We start from the raw sequence: 19,170 nt of genomic DNA, 5'->3' as shown, positions 1-19,170 counted from the left end.
CGCTCTGTTACACAATGAAAGCAACGCCACATGCGGTCATGACGTCAGCACAGGTAACGTCGGCAGCCCGTTGATGACAGACGTCTGGCAATAAGCACAAATGAAAGGGAAAGAAAGAGCCTGACCCCCCACCGTGGCACGCGCCCCCACCCTGGCACGCGCACCAGGTGATCCTAGGACATGCTGATCGACTGACCTGGATGCTGCAGGTGTACTCCGAGTCGTCCAGCAGCCTCACGGTGCAGTTGCATTCCCGGTCCAAGCTCCGGATGCTGGTGCTCATCAGTCGGCTCAGCATGTTCCCGGTCTGCAGGTCCGGGGACCGGGGACCGGATCTAGGGACAAGTTTGATCTGCTGTGAGGTTAACGGCGTCCCCGTCGTCCGGTCCAGCACCTGGACAGTCGCTTGGAAGGTCCGGTGGATCGGCGGCGGAGGCGCATTGCTTCGGCGTGGGGAGCGCTGAGAGTCCGACTCCGAGGAACCCACGGCGCGTTCCAGCGAGAGAGGAGCGGAGAGCCGGAGACGGCGCTCTCTCTCTCCCTCTCTCTCTCTCTCTCTGTCTCTCTGTCTCTCTCTGTCTCTCTCTCTGTCTCTCTGTCTCTCTCTCTGTCTCTCTCGCTCGCTCTCCCTCTCTCTCTCTCTGTCTCTCTGTCTCTCTCTCTGTCTCTCTCGCTCGCTCTCCCTCTCTCTCTCCCTCTCTCTCTCCCTCTCTCTCCCTCTCTCTCTCTGTCTCTCTGTATCTCTCTCTGTCTCTCTCGCTCGCTCTCTCTCCCTCTCTCTCTCTGTCTCTCTTTCTCTCTCCCTCTCCCTCGCCCTCCCCATCTCTCTCCCTCTCTGTCTCTGTCTCTCTCTCTCTGGTCCGGTTGGACTGCCACCCCTTACACCCCCCCTTCTCCCCCCACCTCTCCTCACCGTTGCCATGCCGCTTTTTTTTTTTTTTTTTTACTTCTGGGCGAGATGAGGATGCTGAATGGCGAGTCTGTCAACCAACTGAGCGATGACTGAGATGCTGCGTTCAAGAGTTACCGACCGGAGCCGGGACTCCGATAGGCTGTGTGGTCGGCGTCGTGACTAAAGCCACACGAACCGAGCGAATAGCAAACTTAACTTCCAGCGCAGATCTGCGGGGCCGGCTGTGAGTCATCCAGGCGGAGGTAAATCACCAAGAGCAAAATCAACTGGACTTGTTTAGGTTTGGTTTAATCCGAATCAGAAGACCACCAAAATCCACAATCCTGATTCCTCAGCCACACCTGCAGCTCAACATAACAGCTCACCTGAGGGTGGGGGGGACAACGACCCTTCACCTTATACTACTACTATGCTATACTACTAGTTTGTGAATCATTTTCACTGGCAAATGAACGGAAAATAAATGTCTTCGGATTTGTGACCAAAAGCTTCCGATGTTGTGAAAAGTCAGACTCGTCTGCCGTGACAATGTCAAACATTGCCGTGACCCGGATTCGAACCGGGGTTGCTGCGGCCACAACGCAGAGTACTAACCACTATACGATCACGGCGAGCTACGACGAGCTGGACACGCTGCTGCCGCGCGACAGGCCTTCTTATACCGTAATATATTCTGAATAACGAAAAGTGCGTTTTCATGCGCAGCGCACTGGCCCCGACCACGTTCAGTGTGTCCTACCGGGAGAAATGCTTAAAACATTTACGTATGGGATCCAGAAAAATGACGGTGAAACCAAAGTCCCTTACGCAAGAAACTCTAACAGCTCTAGCAGTCAGTCGCAGTGTCCAACTTTAGAGCACGCAGACGGCCTGGAACAATAATCGATTGTCCGGCGTTCTTAGCGCAGAATATAATATAAATATAATAATGTCGTAATGATAACGTTGCTTCCGCGTCACGCCAGCAGAAACGCCGCTCATTTCGCTGACCGTGGAAAGCTTCCTCGGAAGTTTTGAATCTCGTGTTTGACGTCTCATCTTTTCCTAGATTTATCAAATAAGATACGTATAATAAATTTGCAACATCATTTCCAACGCTTTTTGATCATTAACTTTACGTAGCTCTTACACGACAGCGACATCTGGTGTTCAAACAGGCAAACTGCGATGGACACGTGAGGCCCCGCCAACTCTCCTCTGATTGGCTGAACTCGCTGCAGGACGTCAGGATTTGTAACAACCAGCTGGTTACAACGAACGCCATGTTGTTACCGCAAAAGAGAAGTCTTCCTGCAAAGACACGCCAGGTAAAGTCTCCACAGGTGTCGTTTGGGTTTGCAGGAAAATATGTTCAATTATATTGTACAATTATATTGCTGTTTCAATTAAGATATATATCATTGTATTTGTATTACTAATCACTTCTCATTTCATTCATTTAAAAATGCACAAAACACGTTCCAGTATTCAAAGTGAGGTGTTTGTGGAGCGTTTGACCAGCAGCATGAGGGCCAGGTCGACCCCAGCTGATCGTGGTGGCTTTTTGTAGTTCCCACTCTCGCCATAAGGGGGCACAGCAGCGCCACCGCACGGAAAACCTGCCCTTTAGAGTTTCACTTATTTTGCTTTCATTTGTTAGAGACGCAGTTAACGATGGTACAATATGAGGATGTTCATAGTAGAAGAGTATACTGTGTATTTATATACATATATATATATATCAAGCATAGTGTAGTCAAACGTGATATTTTCTACAGTTACATATTCATTATATTATTATTTATATAAACGATTTATTTATTATAATTACTGTATATTTACTTCCATCATGCATCGTGTAATTTCCTGCATGTTTATAATCTAAGTGTGATGGCCTGAAGGGTGTTCAAGCATTGCAGGACTACATGAAGTCATGGTGTATGTGTGTAGGTGTGTGTGTGTGTGTGTGCGCGTAGGTGTGTGTGTGTGCGTGCGTGTGTGTGTGTGTGTGTGTGTGTGTGTAGGGCACACAGCTGCCCCTCGAGGTTAAGTCTTCTCCTGTGTCTGCTTCCGAAGAGCTGGTGTTTCTATTCAAATGATGATGTCACAACTTAAGCAGCCAGACGGCTGTACAAAACCAAGCTCAGTTTCCACAGAGACGTGTCAAACATCAAAACAAGCTGCTGTCCAACTGTGCAAACATGTGGGAGGTGCTCAGGGACATATTTGGCCCTCGGCCACCCTGCCAATAAACTCTCATGGCCGGAGCCTTTCAGGCACTCCCTAACTGAAATCTAATTGTAGATTTGTTATATTTTTTCCAAGATGTTAGGAGAGATATTTGTCTAAAATCATGGTGATTAAAATTCTGAAATATTTTCATGAATGCCTGGATCCAAATCCCCCCAAATCAGAGCTTCAAGCCCTGTTTGTTTGCGGGTGGGCCCCCCCCTTCTCTGTCCACGTCAACACTTCACCACTGAAACCATTTTGGATCTGGGTGCTGCAATATCCCGCTCGGATTAGGACAGTCTGTTCTCCGTGCAGCTGGCGTATTGGGTAGATTTAATTGGAGTGATTTATCTCAGGACGGTTTTTTTCTCCGGTGGCAGCGCCATCAATTAAAACCCAAACTTGCTTTTAATTTTTGGAAAATCTAGCGTAATCAAACAAGAGCTACTCGACGTTCATCAGAAGCATTTTATGAAAAGTTTTTTTTAGAGTATTCCATTGAAAAATACTTTGAATGCACTCACTTGATACGTCTACCGGTACTTAATTAAAAAAAGAGGAAGCGATACCGGCCAATACTTCACTGCTGCAGGAAATGTCTTTATTGGCTTGATAAATAAAGCATATTCTCAAGTTTGCCACGGCACCATTTCTAATTATCCCTTTCTATGTTGGCCAAAAATAAAGGGCTGTATTATTCAGATAATTTTGGCACCTCTGTGCACCCTGAAAAACAAAAGATCTCAAGATCTGAGCCTGTGCGTTGCCGCTCTGCTAATATCAAACTCATGGGAGTATTTAATTTGGATGTAAGGATTTAATAGTGAAAATGACCGCACTCTCTAACAGAAGTTTATACGGTCTCTTTCATCTGTATGAGCAACCGTGCATACCGCTAATTATTATTGCAAAAGAGAGATAATTAGTATCAGCAATGCCAGAAGTAATGATGTCAGTGCAGCATTAGCTACAGCCCCTGTATAAATCTGTCAAACTAAGCCACAACAGGATTTTGACTAGCACTATACATAGCAAAAACACGAGGTCATGTGGTGCTGAAATCATGCCCCCAACAGACCATCTGAATTCATATAACATTGACATGTTTATTTGTTTTGCGCAAAGTGGGGAATCATATGACTTGGATGACAAAAATAGTCCTTACGAGACACACGTTGGTGGAAAATGCCTGTCGAAGTAGCTCGTAACAAGTGGAGAATCTCCGGAGGTCGCGTCCAGAAATATGTTCAGGAACACGTTTAGAGGGGGAAATGCTCTCACGCGTTCCTGCTCGGCTTCTGTGGCAACTCCCCGCTGGATTGTCCTTCGGGTTCTTTGTACCCCGTCCAGCACGCCCAGACCACGCTGAGGAAACGGTGCTTTCCAGCTTTACATAGAGGATTAACAGCTAGTCACACACACACACACACACACACACACACACACACTCTCTGCAAACCATAAATAAATGACTGTGTGTGTAAGGTGACTATCTTTTTAATTAAACATATTTATGATCATAGTGAATTAATATAATAAATTAGATTTAAATAGAATTATATCTTTTTCCATTTGAATACCTAAATGTTTTGAAAATAAGTTCTTAAATTTATCTTGAGTCAGTGTATTATCTTGGGGCAACATAGTGGAAAGCGTTCTATCTTTGTGACACATATACGAAATGTACGTGACAAAAACAACAACATACCATGAAAACTTGATTCAGAGAGAACGCAGGCTGAATCATACGACGTAGTTCCTGTGTTGCCTGATATTAGTTGTTGAAACATTAGGAAGGTTTGTCTAGAAAAAAGCGGCATATTCTGGACAATAATCACTCCTGAAGGTGATTCTTCTCGTTTTCATTCCTACAGGTTGTGTGTATGCGCATGCTTGTGTGAAGATAAGAGCTGGTTGGCAGTCAGAGGGATCTGCCTATATAAGGCCGTTCTATTCCTACAGCGTCCCCCCCCCTGGGAACCAATGCAATTATCACTCACTGGACAATGCATGCCTGAGAGTGGGTCATCTTCACCGTCTTATGCTGTGTTATAAACTGTATGTAAGTTTTATTTAAATAAAACAACATAGTGAAGTTTTTTTTTAACAAGTTCTTTGGTAAATAGAAGTCATTGTAACGCCACCCTTTCATGTTTGGAAGTTGTCCATGTGTCTGGATGGCTGAAAGAATGCACTGCTCATATTAACGGAAGAGCGGTGACGGCGTCATTCTCCTGACCGACAGGCTCATAGCATTCTTTACTACAGTCTGCACACAGAGCTAACTACCGACCACAAAAATGTTCCTTCTCTTCTCTAAGCTCGTGTAATCCATCGGTAACAGACGAGAAGCAACCCCTTTTAAATCCTCCCCTTCTTTTCAGAGAGTTGATCATTCAGGAATGGCCGAGCAATGGACTGAATGACATAACATGGATTTTTATGTTTTCCATACTTCAGAATTACTTCTGTGTTTTTTGGGGTTGCTTTATTATTTTGTATTTATAAAATGGTCCAAAGGCAACTTTTGGGTGTGCTCCTGTGCCTATTTGCAGGCCAGCTATAAATAGCCCAGCAGCTTATGCATGCTCATGTTTGATTGGGAATTGCAGAGCCAGTCAGTGCAGTGGGGTATCAGTCAGAGGAAGGAAGGAAACCTGTAAATGGTAAGTCAGCTGTGTGGAATGACTGCTGAATGTTGTTTAGGTAAGGAATGAGGAGGACAGAGGCATGTCTCGAGAGAGTTTGTTTTTGATCTCAACCACAGGAAAACACTTTTTTTCTTGAAATGTTTTTGGAGTTGTTGGTTTTTAAATGTACCGTAATTGTCATTTTGTGTGTGGTGAAATAATTGGTTTTCATGTTCTCACGGTTCTCTTTTCACTCTTATTAATCTCATTGGAAGGACAGAAAAATAAGGTGCAACGCACTTTGTTTTCTACCGCGGAACTTTTTTTTCACCCCCTGGTATTAAATGGATTCACGGAGGACTTTGTCACGCAACTCGTCTGGCAATGGAAGATCCGGCAATGGGGATGACTTCAGTGGGAGCGGTCGCACTGGTGGCTGCAGCTACATCTCCAACGTGAGGCCAGGAAACAGGTACAAAGCAAGCGCTTTTACAACCCATAGCAACCTGGTTGCACGTTTTGATACATTTATACATGTGCTCCGTGTCACTTCTGTGCTTGTTGCTATGGTCACCAGGGTTTAAATAAACAGCAGCATCCCAGTTATGCAGCATGGGTCGTTTTACTGCAAGCAAATGCTAACAGTAGCCACTGCATGGAAACTTTTGTTCATGGAACAACTCATTATTGATACCTCCGATGATAGAAGTAAGCAGCGAGCAGCTCTTCTCAATTTAGTTATGTGATATACAGTATGTGTTTGTAATCAGTAGATAATTAGTTATGATTATAATGTTGGGTTAAATCTACTGTTCATCCAGATGTAATAGCTTTTCATTCACACATTTGGAATGATTCTGAATCTGCATTATCTCAGTTTGGTGACGGGAGCATGATCCGCGCTCTCTTACCATACTGTGAGAGGCGGGGTACACCCTGGACAAGTCGCCAGTTCATCGCAGGGCCACACATTTACAGACGATCATTCATATTTAGTGTAAACAATTCACCTAATTTGCATGTTTTTGGTGGTGGGAGGAGAGAACCCACGCAGACACAGGGAGAACATGCAAACTCCTCACAGAAAGGCCCCGAGTTGGATTTGAACCTATGACCTTCTCGCTGTGAGGCAACAGTGCTACCCACTGCCCCATTATTATTGTTATTATGATTAACATTGGGATAACTGTTGTGAGGAAAATAACCTTCTCAAACAATGAAGAGAAAATACTAGCTGATAGAAATAAAAACTTTTTTACTTCAAAAATACAAATCTTACTTTAAAATACTGTGGCGTTCTGTTGCCTTTACAGTATAGCTCAGCACCTAATGCCAGCTCGATAAAACAGCACCTTGTATACGCAGTATATTATTACAGAGTGGCTGTCTTTATTATTAGTGCTGCTTAGTTTTCTTAGTGAAGTGTAAGGGAACACTTTAACTGTGTGCTGAACCAGCACTAAAATGGATGTCGACACTGGACATGGATAAACTGCTAGTAATATATACAAACATGATGGGAAGCCTTCTGCAACATGCACAGAGGACCACATCAATTTATATCCTTCAATACTCTGTGCCTTTCTGGGCACTTTAATAATTCAGATGGGTGAGGATGATTTTCCTCTTTCTCATTAATATCATTCAGACTAACTGGAGGTCTGCAAGAACAAGTTAAACGACTATTCGCAATGAAGGACTCAAAGATCAAACTTTCCTTTTGTTTCTCTTTCTGTGGTTTATAAAATATTTAATTTGCAAAGATAAATTCAAACTTGATTTTGATGAAGATGCTAAATTGTTTCAATCTAGTCATGAATACTGTGCAATGCTATGATATGATGTGATAATGATAATCCAGTATAGATTGCTGACACGCTGCCATTTTGTTGCACAGGAACACGCTTTGCAGCATTATAGCGCAGCTGACAGAAGAAACGCAGCCCTCCTTCGAAACAACCCTCAAATCAAAAGCTGTGTCTGAGAATTGCAACGTGAAGTTCTCTTGTGCCGTTTCAGGTACAGCTTCACATTTTACTTTTTGATTTGTAAAAATGAAAAACACAAACTGCAATGAAAGTTGATGGAAATTATTTTCCCAATTTTCTGGTTTTATTCTTCTTCTTTTCAGGACACCCCGTTCCTCAAGTTATTTGGTATAAGGATGATGTGCAGTTAGACAGATACTGTGGACTACCGAAATACGAAATATTCCGCAATGGACAAAATCATTCCTTGCACATTTACAAGTATGTACATTTGGAAAGATTAATATAACATTTGCCAAAACATTATTTTTTTTCTTTGTTTCATTGAGGAATAAATGAATAGATTTGAAGACATTTCCGTGAGGTTAATTTGCAAGAACTTTTCTTTGCAGTTGCACTACAGAGGATGCAGCTATATACCAGGCCTCTGCCATTAATACTAAAGGCATCGTGTCCTGCTCTGGGGTTTTGGAGGTGGGTGAAATGAACGAGTTTCAGATCCATCAGCGCTACTTTGCTAAGCTCAAACAAAAGGCTGAAATCAGACGCAAGGAAGCAGAGGGTAAAGAAAATCAGGAGCCGCTACGGACCATCAGTCCGGACCGCGCCCAGAGGAAACGCCGCTCCGCCATGGAGGCCTTCCTCAGCAGACCGAGCTCCATGGAGGAGGACATCATTGAGGAGAGTCATCAGGCTGTTGCTGTGGAAACTGATGTCACGATGCAGGAGGCAACTGTGGAAGAGGTGAAGGAAAACCCGGCCCCCCTTACAAATGGAGCACTGACAACTTTAACTAATGGACAGGTCATCGGGGAAAATGCTAATAAGAGTGTGACACATAAATATGATGCAGCCCAGAAGATGTTTACTGCACACCAACCCAAAATTCCCTTCGTCAAAAAGAAGATTAAAATATCCAACACTGGGAAAGTTGCAAAATCAGATCCACCCAGAGAGCGTACACCCGAGGGCGGAAAAGGAAAGCATAAGGGTTCCATATCTGTATCTCTGACCAGCGCAGAGTCAGGACAATGTGAGGGGAAAGCAGAGGAGGTTATGGAGGTGGAGAACATTGTTAGCTCATCATCCGCTGTGGATTCAGGCTCCCAAAATGTTACAGAAAATCAGAAATCAGACAAAAAGGACGTTTCGCCTGCTGAAAGATGCTTAAAGGATGGAAACACAAGTATGGAGGTCACTACGTCTTCACAGAAAGAACAGCTCTCTGCTTTGCTACCCTCTGCTGTCCCTGCGTCTACCGGTCGCAATGTGTCCGGAACGCCAAGTAAACATCCTGCAAAACATCAGAAGGAAACGAAATACACTTCCAGAGTGAAACATTTGGAGACCAAGAAACAAAGCCCTCACCTGCCTTCATGGCAAAGAAAGACGAGTACTGCAGCAGCATCCCAACAACCCCCCCGCGCAACCCAGGAGGACAAGTCCAGAACTGAAAATGTCACAGTCATGGATGTCGATGAGAAATCAAGCGCTTCTGGTGGTGCATTGTTGCCATGCAGAGACTCTGTGAAGGCATCGCGTGAAAGCAGGACTTCCTTACGTCTGCATCCATGTGAACGAGACGGAAATCAGCTGTCCGAGAAGGAAACGAGAGCCTGCCAAAGAGCTGGGTCTGCGTCTCGGCTGAGTGAGGTGAGCGAACGTTTTTACATCATGAGCTCATGAGGCCTTTGTGCTGCCAATGCGGGCCTCATCAGTAACACAAGCAACCTGCAGCTATTTCTGGTGTTCATGCATACGGTATGTCCCACTGGGGGACAAGAATGGCACGATGCACAAGCTGCCAGACGCAATGTTCATGCAATCCATTTGATCTTGTCGTTTCAAAGGACTGCGAGTTAGCCAGTGCAAGATTTCCTATGATCTGAACTTATATTTAGAGTTCGGCATTCTAAGGCAATAGTGCATTGATGAATTATATTCTAAACAACCTGTTGAACGAGGGGGGGGGGGGGGACGACTCACAGCCTCGCACTGGAACATAGTTATTTTTTTAAACACTTTACATTTACTCTTTTATAGTTTATGCAATCACTGATGGGGGGCCAGCCTGTAGGTTAGGTTAGAAAGTAAACAAATTAGACAAATCCCCCCCCCCCCCCCCCAAATACAGTACAATAATTCTCTACTTAGATTGTGAATGATTCTTTAGATTATTGATTATGGACAATAACTCTGACTCCATCTGAATGGCTGAATACTGACCTCACTCAGAGATTGTGGGGAGGGGGGGGGCGACGACTGCACAGCTGAAGCACCAATGATTCACATTCCTTTCTGGCCACATATAAATGTAAAATAGCAACCTCACATGAGAAGAGGCCTCTATATGTAGTATTAATGATTACGGATTTTTTTTTTGTCAGATTTACGGATGCGTTTTGAGGCAAAACAACCTTTGAGTTAAATTATGTCTCATCTCATTCATGATGAAATGAAATGTGACGAGGAATTCCTCGTGCTAATATTTAAAGGGCATCAGGTCAATAATGGGAATCTGACAGTGAACAACATGCTCTGGGTATCTGTGTCTCTCTGAATTTAAGGCTGTTATTTAGTGTGTTAATGACTGAACAGTGAAATATTACGGAAGGTCTCTCCCGATCAGCAGGCCAGTCCCTTGGGATGCATCGCGTGTGTGTGAAATGAAGTGAGAAGTCAGAATAATTTTGCTGCGCTGTGATGAAACAAAGCAGAATCTCATTTAGAATGGTTCTGAAGTTGATTTCTGCTCAGCCGCTCTTTGGCACACTGCATTATTTTGATGTTCTGCCTTGCGAGGGATAAACAGTTAAGTACTCATTGCATTGACATCTCTGCTTGTATTTTGTTCCAAGGTAACGCAGGACGATACAGAGATGAGCGGGAATGACGCGTGCGTCAGCCAGGAACGTCCACTCAAACAGCACACAGTGGAAGCACAACCACTGGGAAAAGCTCCATCGGATGGACACGCCCCGTCAGGTGACACGCAGACCGCTTCTTTGAACGGGGGTCTTCAAACAGCCAGTGATAAAGTGACACGGGACTCATTGGATCATTCCAGAGGATCAAATGAAATACCGACAATCCCTTTTACAGACCTACAGATGTCACCACTCCGAAGGCCAGGCGGTGAGGAGAGCTCTCGTGGGTGTGACGTTTCCCCCGACAGCCACCAAAGCCGAGTGGACAGAACAATAAAAGATGCAGAAGGAACAGAAATGCAAGTCAGTGAGAAGAGGCAGGGCGAGGAGGAAGGTGAATTAGTAACACTGTCTGGCACTATTGCCCCTAATGAGATGAGAAATGATACAGTTGAGATGGAAATTGAAAATGCTGCAGATAAAGACAGGGAGGTTGTCAATGTGGATGCAGCTAATGAAGAAAGTGAGAAGAATGAATATAACAAATCTAAATTAAGAATGGAGGTGGAAATCGATCATGCCTCTCCACTCCAGAAAAATACTCCAGAAAACACAAGCATGTCCAAAGTCCAAACGGAGAACTTCCAAGAGGTTACACAGCTTGAAACAAAAATTATATCTATAGCTGAACTTTTGAGATTACAAATAAAGGCTCTTGACTCCACACTCTCAAAGTCAGGGGCCGGCACGCTGGCCCGTGCTGACGGCGTGCGAGGAGAATTAAAAGCTAACGATGACAGGAAATTGGAGGAGGAGAAGTCACAACCTGTGACGAAGGTTGAAGATATGCCGAGGAATTTAAAAGAAACACTGATGGAGGTTTATCGTCTGCTAAATGAAATGGAACTGGAACAAATTCAGTCTCAGGCCCCGACTTCAGCACCTGTTCAGGCTTTAGAGAAACCAGCCGTAATCCCGCCCATCTCAGTCGTAGGAACTGACACCACTACAGAGAGTACAAGACTTCAGAGCAGTGCAAAAAAACCTAGCGAGGAAACTCCGGCAGCAAATCTGGTTTCAACATGTGAAGAATCTATGACTCTTCCTACTCGTGATCAAGACTCAAGTATTCCTGTTTTGGATCATACCGAGGATGAAGCTGTTCCAGACAAAGACACAGGATTTAATGAAAAGATAAGTCCAGAAATTAAACTCAACATCCCAGCTGAGAGTGGAACTATTGAAACGCACTTAGATTCACCTGAGACAGAGGAACATGACCCAGGAAGCAATTACTTACAGACTGGACGTGAGTTACTTGAACTTGGGACAGAAAAACAAGCGAATAGTCTTGAACTTCAGCAGGACATCTCAACGGTGAAGGAACTTCCAAAAAACGATGCCTTAACCAAACCAGTTCTGGAGACCAGTCCAGTGTTAAAGAAAAAAAATGGCAATTCCTCCATTCCTGCTGCAACGGCACGAGAGCTGGCCTCTGGTGCCCGACGCAAAATCATGATACCCAAAGCTAAGGGCGAAGAGGCTGCGGAGGACACGTCGCCAGTTGATAATGAAATCCAGAAAAAGGAGACCTCAGCAAGTCCGGTGACTCCCTCCCCATCCCCGAGCTTGGCACGACGGTCGCCTCGTCTGCAGCCCCCGACTGAGCGATCCTCTCCTGCAGAGAGGATTTCTCCACTGATGAGCAGGAGGAAGATGACGGCCGAGACCCTGACCCCAAACCAACCGCCCCCAGAGGAGATCCACGCCATCAGAGCGGAGGGGAAGCCTGCAGAGAAGGTGAAGCATGACCCATTTAAAGGTAAAATGGCCATCACGTCATCAGCTAGTTTCTGAATGTTGCTTTAACACCTTTACGGTGTGTAGCTTTAGTTTATGACATTTCCAGTGAGCATGCAAAATCAAAATCAAAGGTCAAAAATAGGAAATACAGTATATAAAAACAGAATATTCATAAACTACAGTGTCTTGATGTGGCTCTGGTTTGTTTTTGTTTAAAATATAGTTGATTTTGTATTAGGGAAAACAATATTTTAATTTAACTTAATCCAATTAAATGAACATATTAACTTCTTCATTTCATACTTTCATGTTGTGCTTGTGAGTGCCTTCATTAGCTGCCATCAAGAATGTGTCCCAGTTGCACACATGAGGATCTATTAATGGTAAAATGCGCAGGATTTAAAGGCATCTATCCATCAGGATTGTACATCTATTTGTACAGAATATTTATAATCTCAGAATGTCTCCTTTATTTCCACGGAAGCTGGATTGACTGCTGCCCCCGGTAAACTGCCGATATAATGACGGTATACTGTACTGTACAGTACGTGACGTTAGTATAATGCATGCAGTATGTGTCACCATGTTGTCCTTTTAGCTCCTCAGGTCATTCGTAAGATCAGGGCCGAGACCTTTGCAGATACTTCGGGACACTTGAAGTTGTGGTGTCAGTTCTTCAATGTTCTCAGTGACTCTACAATTAAATGGTACAGAAATGAAGAGGAGATTGGTCAGATTAAAAGAAAGTAAGTTTCCAGAGCAACATAAAATGTATTTCAGTTGTGTATTAATGTTACTTTATGATAATAACGATCCTTCCAGCTTGAATGGCCGATTATTTTATTCATTTATCCGAAGCATTCTGCTTTTCTTTGTGTTTCTGTGCTCCTTAGTGCTGGGGATGAGAGCCAGGTCAATCTGGCCATTGTTCAGGCGTCATCCAAAGACTCTGGCGTTTACAGATGCACGATAACAAATGATTATGGGACGGACTCCACAGACTGTCTCCTTAGTACAGAAAGTATGGAAACCTTTCATTTACATGTGTCATAAAGCTAATATATGTCACTGCATGACTGGGCCTTACTCTGTCTTCTCTCTCTGTGCTGCAGTCTTGGGGGGGATGTCCCTACGGGAGGATCTCGGCGGTAAGATGTGGTGATTACTGTTGTTACAGTATTTAGTGTTGGTCTCAGAATCTCACTGTAGTTCTGTCTTTGTTCTGTACTCAGTTGGGGAGGAAATCGAAATGACACCCATGATTTTCAGCAAGGGTGTGGCAGATTCTGGCAGCTGGGCTAACAGATTCTTTGGCCGTATAATGATGCAGGAATCGCATATCGGTGACGGCTGCTCACATAAAGTTTGGAGGGCAAAGGTCATCTATGGTCTGGAGCCTGTGTTCGAGTCTGGAAACACATGCATCGTGAAAACTCGCAGCCCCATCTCGTACGGTGGGAAAGGAGAAAGCCTGCTGCTAGACAGGAACCTGGAGACTGTCAAGCAGGTGTGTATGATGTCAAATACGGCATCAAAGAGCGTCAGGCGTCATTCCTGCCACCTACCCAGGATTAATGTGATACTAATCAAATGGAAAAGTATTATACCAGTGTAGGCTGAGCTTCTATTCACTGGCCATTTTCCAATGTATCTGCAAACAGGAGTGTAGAATTCAGAATTTGGCACGTGAATACTGCAAAATCTTCTCTGCAGAGGCAAGAGCGATTGAAAACTTTGGCCCTACTCTTGAGTGAGTACGATCTATTCACCCCCACTGAACATCCTCCTCAGTATCATAGATGGCACATCAGTCATTAAACCTCAATCTGAATGTCATGCAAATCGTGACAACATTTGTTGCTCAGGGTGATTCCAGTCTACTTGATGTACCGACCTGCAAACACCGTCCCTTACGCCACTGTGGAGGTGGACCTGAGAGGAGTTTATCAGAAATACCGTGTCCTGGATCATACGAGGACAGGCTCTGATGTGGAGCAGAAGTGCTGCGCCCTTGAGCACTGGATATTTCAGTGGACCAACGGCAATCTGCTCCTTACTCAGCTGGAAGGTAGGCTGCATGTCAAATTCCCTCTTTTTTTATTTATTTACTCGCTACCTTATTTTGGTGACAATGAACAATTTAAAGCTCAGAATTGGTTAGCACTTGACACAACGTCCCATAATCTCTGAGGTCAGTTATGTAACCATGACAACCTTTGGGCACCACAGGCGCTATCCGCAGGTTGCTGTAACAATTGGGGATAAGGAACATGCTAAATGATTGTCTGTTATTTTTCAGTATTATATTTTTAATGCTTGAGTGACAATTTTGCATATCTGTCGCTTGTAAGTAGTTTGCTCAACAATAAAGTAAATAACGTGTTGTTGTTTTGCAGGCTTTGACACTAAGATCACCAATGTTGGAATCTCAGTCAAATCGACAGGGTTCGTATGTTTGCGTTGTGTCTAATGTAAAGATTCTTCAGGTGATTTTCAACTGACAGATTCTTTGCTGTGTGTTATTGTTGCAGGCATCAAGGTCTCTCTATTGAAGGGAATCCGATACTTTTTGAGCAGTTTGTGTCCCAACACCAGTGCAACTACTTCTGTGGTCTGCTCAGCCTGAGGTCACTAAAGGCCAGGGACTCCTTATCGACACCAACAAAGCCAAAGGGATCCAAGAGTCCACTTCTTCAACGCAAGATGGCTGCCAGCTCATCCAGCCCTCAGGCCGGCCGGAAAACTGGTGGCAGTCCCAGATTGCCCAGGAAGTCAGAGCAGGAAGGAGGATCGACCCCAACTAAGCAAAAAGCGGCTGATGCTGCCACAATTGCTAAAATGGAATAGAGTAATTATGACTCAGTGGGACATGATGGCTACAGATAATCTAAATTTTAAAAAAAACGGATATGGGTCAGTGTTATGTACGATGTGTGTCAGCGCAACAGCAGAGATTGAACTGTAAAAAAAGCCAGGATACAGATGATACTTCTATTTCTAAAAGAGTGGAAAAACCTCCAGAGAACAGGAAAGTGATCAATTAAATACTTTGACATTAGTATTGAAGTTGAACAGCCGCCATTCCTCGTCATAATCATTTATCGATGATTGATGCCCTCACATGTTGTGATTTACAGGTTCTGTAAAGTAGTGACTAGAAGTTTTCCGAGGTTTGTATTCTGTCAACAAGTGCACCATTGTAGGTCACAGCTTGTGAATCCCAGTCTCAGGTCAGTGTATTTGTACTACATGAATGTGCAAGACAAGAAATGGTGAACTGGAGTGGCATTACGTGCAGCCCAAGTGTAAATTAAAGTGTTGGAGCAGGTCTTTTATGAGAATGTAGTGGAGGTATTATGTCCGTTTAAGTATAATTATGACCTGAGATGAACCTCACCGTTTTACATTGCTTTTCAGGCTGGGAATAAACAACTGTATTTTTCAGAAACATATTAACTCTGTTTGTGTAACATTGTTGTACAGTGGCTAATGGTGCTGTGATTTGTAACCTGTCGCGTTCACTTGCCATTCTGTGCACATTGCACTGATTTTGGAAACTGCTGATTTGCATCCAGCCGGATGTAAAATAAAATGTGTCTTGAGGCGAGCGTGACACGTGCCTTTTTAAACTCCACGTGTCATTTTTTTTAGAATAGAAATTAGCACAGTATGGAGTGGGATGAGTCACTGTAGTGAAAGCTGTCCCACTCATCTCACGTCAGTCACTCGTTATCACATTTATCGGTAAGGATCAGTTATCCTTCGTTATCTCAGTGACTCCTGTTATATTAGAGGACGCTTCTTTCTGTCATCACAGTGACGTTCACCCTTTATTTGCACCATGGCAGAGTGTTCAAGAGAAGACGTACCGTAATGGTACTGACTATTACAACAACTATATATCTGTCTATACTTTTTCAGATATTTCTGATTTTTAATAAAAAGCTGTCAGTTGATCCACTTTACTGTAGAATCCTATCATTAAAACTAAAGGGCCATCCGAACAAGGTGTGGTTGTCAGCAAATAAAAACTGCCCTGGACATCCTCTTTAGGTCCATTTGGACTTGTTTGGAGAACAATGTTTTATCTGAGTAACGGACTGGTAAAATATTTCACTGGCAAACACAAAAATCTTCCTCATGGTGGTGAATATTGGGGGCTTGCTAGGATCATGTACAATCTGGGAACAATGAATAGCAAAAGAATGGCTATGGAAATCTGGTAGTTGAGATATTTCAACAACAAATCACAACCAGCTATGCGTGTTTACAGGGTTAAAGGCTTACTTCATCAAGATAATCATTTGTGATTCCCAGTCATAAGTGAGTCAAGTGTGAACAGGAAGCTAAATGTGTAAATGAAGGTTCACATTGTGCCACTTCTAATGTCGTCCGGTAGCGTGATCGGGTCAGACGCTGCCAACTGGGGGACAGGCGTTAACGGGAGGAAGCTGATGCTTCCATTCTTCTTACCTGAGTATCTTTTTCTCCTAATCTATAACAAATATATGATGTTTATTTATGTATTAAATAGACATTGAAAAAACAACAACACTTGGACCAACGCAGCACCAACTGTAGGCGATGACTTAAGAAACATGAAGGTTCATGCATGCAATGACTCTGTTACTTCTGTCACTATCTAACGCTATTACAGTTTTCATTCTATAGGTTTAAGGAAAGAAATATCTAAAAACCATTTAGCAGGATTTAAACAAAGTATGCAAAGGAGGATATATTATTATAGTCCTTATTTCATTCTACTGAGTGACATAATTGTCACAAAATACTATGAATTGAAAATAGAAAATGTCATGTCCTCACACTGTCATCGTTTTTGGCAATTTAAAAATATCTAATTTTGCCTGCGAAGAATCATTTCAGACAATGAGACAAAACTTGATCCAATTCAGTTTCCTGTAAGACATCGCAGAAGAAATGATCAGTGAAGCTGGGAAATCATAGGAGGGAAATGCACTGGCACAGCTCTTCCTGCTACACGCAATAGCTTTGTCGGTCTGTCTTTAAAAGCATGGGATCACTCACATTAATTCCAGTATTAATACCCAGGATGAAATACAGGAAATGAGGGAATTGTTAGTCCCCAACTGTAGACATTTTGTGTATTCATTTCCGCCTGGGTAATTGCCATTTACTTTAATAGGACAGTGTTAATGTGACATTCTCACACTGAGTCTGTAGCACATTAAACATGATTTGCTGCAGCCAGTCTCACATTCAGGCTCATTATGTGCCAATATGTGAAAATATGTCTCAGATTCCATTTCCGCAGCATCAAATAGAAGAGGAACTGTACAAAGAGGAATGAGAATATGTGAATGTAAACAGTGTAATATCAGAGGCACAATGAGAATGGACAAATAACATAGAAAAACAAGGGCATGGAGTGCCAAATGTGGCATCCAAGACCCACTTCCCTCTCCCTCTGACTGACCGCGTTGAACAATGGCGGGCCACGGGAGTTGTGACCATTTAGGCAGATTATATGAAAAGGATCACACGTCACCAAATGCCACAGACTAGTTGGCATTTGAAAAAAGTGTTATCGCCGTACAACAAAAGTCACAGGCCGCTTGGTCTCTGTCCCACCCCCAAGTAGACTGTCAGTGCGGCGTTAATCTACCATATCACAGCAAGCTTCTGCTGACTATGATAAATTGGCATTCTGATGCATATCTCGCATTATTTCCTCTAATGGGTGAACTTAAAGGCTACTTCTGAATAAAATAATGTATAAATCATCTATATGCACATTATGTAGGACTAGGCAGCCTCCTTTTCAAATATTGCACAGGAAGAGGATTTTTGGAAGGACCCACAACAATAATCTTTATCCAATGGGATTAAACAAAAATATCTGTGATGAAGTTTGACCTAAAAATCATGTGACATCTCGGTGTTAACAACAACCAAACACTCAGGCCATTAGATGCTGTACAGATGTAGTAGGAATATTAATATTCATCACATCATGTGCGTAAACCTTCAATTAGCTTGAGTGGATGGCATGTGCTGCATATTTTCACAATATTGCTGTCTATTATCAGTAGAACAGTTGGTATCACCTCACAGCTACTGCTCAGACAGGTCCAGAGAAGGAGGGGTTAAATCCAGCCACAACAGCCTCTGTATGACACATGTACCATGTTGTAACATAACATGTGTAGCACAGCAAACACTACCATGATGTTACTGTCCTCAGATCTGTCATAAAAAAAGAAATACCATCTAATTCCTTCATCTTCTTACTCCTGCATTTTACAAATCTAATTAAATAATGCATCAACATATATTTTTTTGTTTTTTATGCATATTTATTTTTGTTTTTAGCAAATTCTGTAAACAATGGAATAGTCTTGAATTTAAAATCTTGGGTTACAATCTATTACAAGGCAGATTTAAATGTGTCCCTGCAAACACGCATGACCGCGGGAAAAGTTAATAATGTTGCATCAGGGTAAATCTCTCAGTCCATATCATAAAACAAAAATGAACACTGAGGGAAAACCAGAATGTAAATGTTAAAATAAAACATGATTTTATAAGGATGGCAGAAACACATGAAACAAATGTGTTACTAATAATCACCACAAAGTCAACTATCCACAATGGCAAGTGCGTTTCTTTGTTTCTAATGACTGACCACTAATCTTATTATCACTTATTCAGTCGAACTCACTTCCTCCAGGAAATTGTATGTGGCCCCCCCATAAGAGAAAGCATTTATTAATTGGTTG

The 19,170-nt window shown here is 43.1% G+C and overlaps 2 protein-coding genes and 1 non-coding gene across 3 annotated transcripts in view; 1 reads left to right on the top strand and 2 right to left on the bottom strand.

Annotated features, from left to right (window-relative positions):
- The window catches only part of LOC137917659 (FERM domain-containing protein 5-like), a 28,502-nt gene extending 28,204 nt beyond the window's left edge, over positions 1 to 298 (bottom strand). The window contains exon 1 of the mRNA XM_068760384.1: positions 197 to 298. Coding sequence (XP_068616485.1) covers positions 197 to 298 — 102 coding nt within the window. The remainder of the gene's footprint in view (positions 1 to 196) is intronic.
- Positions 299 to 1,452: 1,154 nt separating this feature from the next.
- trnah-gug (transfer RNA histidin (anticodon GUG)) lies at positions 1,453 to 1,524 on the bottom strand. Its single transcript has one exon. It is a non-coding gene; the product is annotated as a tRNA-His (tRNA).
- Positions 1,525 to 5,759: 4,235 nt separating this feature from the next.
- On the top strand, positions 5,760 to 16,041 carry alpk3b (alpha-kinase 3b). The gene is made up of 14 exons (XM_068741247.1): positions 5,760 to 5,790; positions 6,035 to 6,226; positions 7,652 to 7,773; positions 7,886 to 8,003; positions 8,135 to 9,395; positions 10,601 to 12,431; positions 13,011 to 13,158; positions 13,306 to 13,433; positions 13,525 to 13,560; positions 13,645 to 13,919; positions 14,074 to 14,162; positions 14,278 to 14,480; positions 14,809 to 14,857; positions 14,944 to 16,041. The coding sequence occupies exons 2-14, from the start codon at positions 6,099 to 6,101 to the stop codon at positions 15,257 to 15,259; spliced, it is 4,704 nt and encodes a 1,567-aa protein (XP_068597348.1). The 5' UTR covers positions 5,760 to 5,790; positions 6,035 to 6,098; the 3' UTR covers positions 15,260 to 16,041.
- The last annotated feature ends 3,129 nt before the right edge of the window (positions 16,042 to 19,170 follow it).

This window comes from Brachionichthys hirsutus, chromosome 1 (genome assembly GCF_040956055.1).
Source record: "Brachionichthys hirsutus isolate HB-005 chromosome 1, CSIRO-AGI_Bhir_v1, whole genome shotgun sequence".
In the NCBI taxonomy this organism is placed as follows: Eukaryota; Metazoa; Chordata; class Actinopteri; order Lophiiformes; family Brachionichthyidae; genus Brachionichthys; species Brachionichthys hirsutus.
This window is presented reverse-complemented; position numbering and strand designations above follow the sequence as displayed.

What these genes read in the sequence shown, in the direction of transcription:
- alpk3b (XM_068741247.1), top strand. Translation starts at nt 6,099, where the DNA reads ATGGATTCACGGAGGACTTTGTCACGCAACTCGTCTGGCAATGGAAGA. An exon ending in GAAGCATGACCCATTTAAAG is followed by an intron (nt 12,432 to 13,010) that starts GTAAAATGGCCA and finishes TTGTCCTTTTAG; the next exon opens with CTCCTCAGGTCATTCGTAAG. An exon ending in AACTTTGGCCCTACTCTTGA is followed by an intron (nt 14,163 to 14,277) that starts GTGAGTACGATC and finishes TTTGTTGCTCAG; the next exon opens with GGTGATTCCAGTCTACTTGA.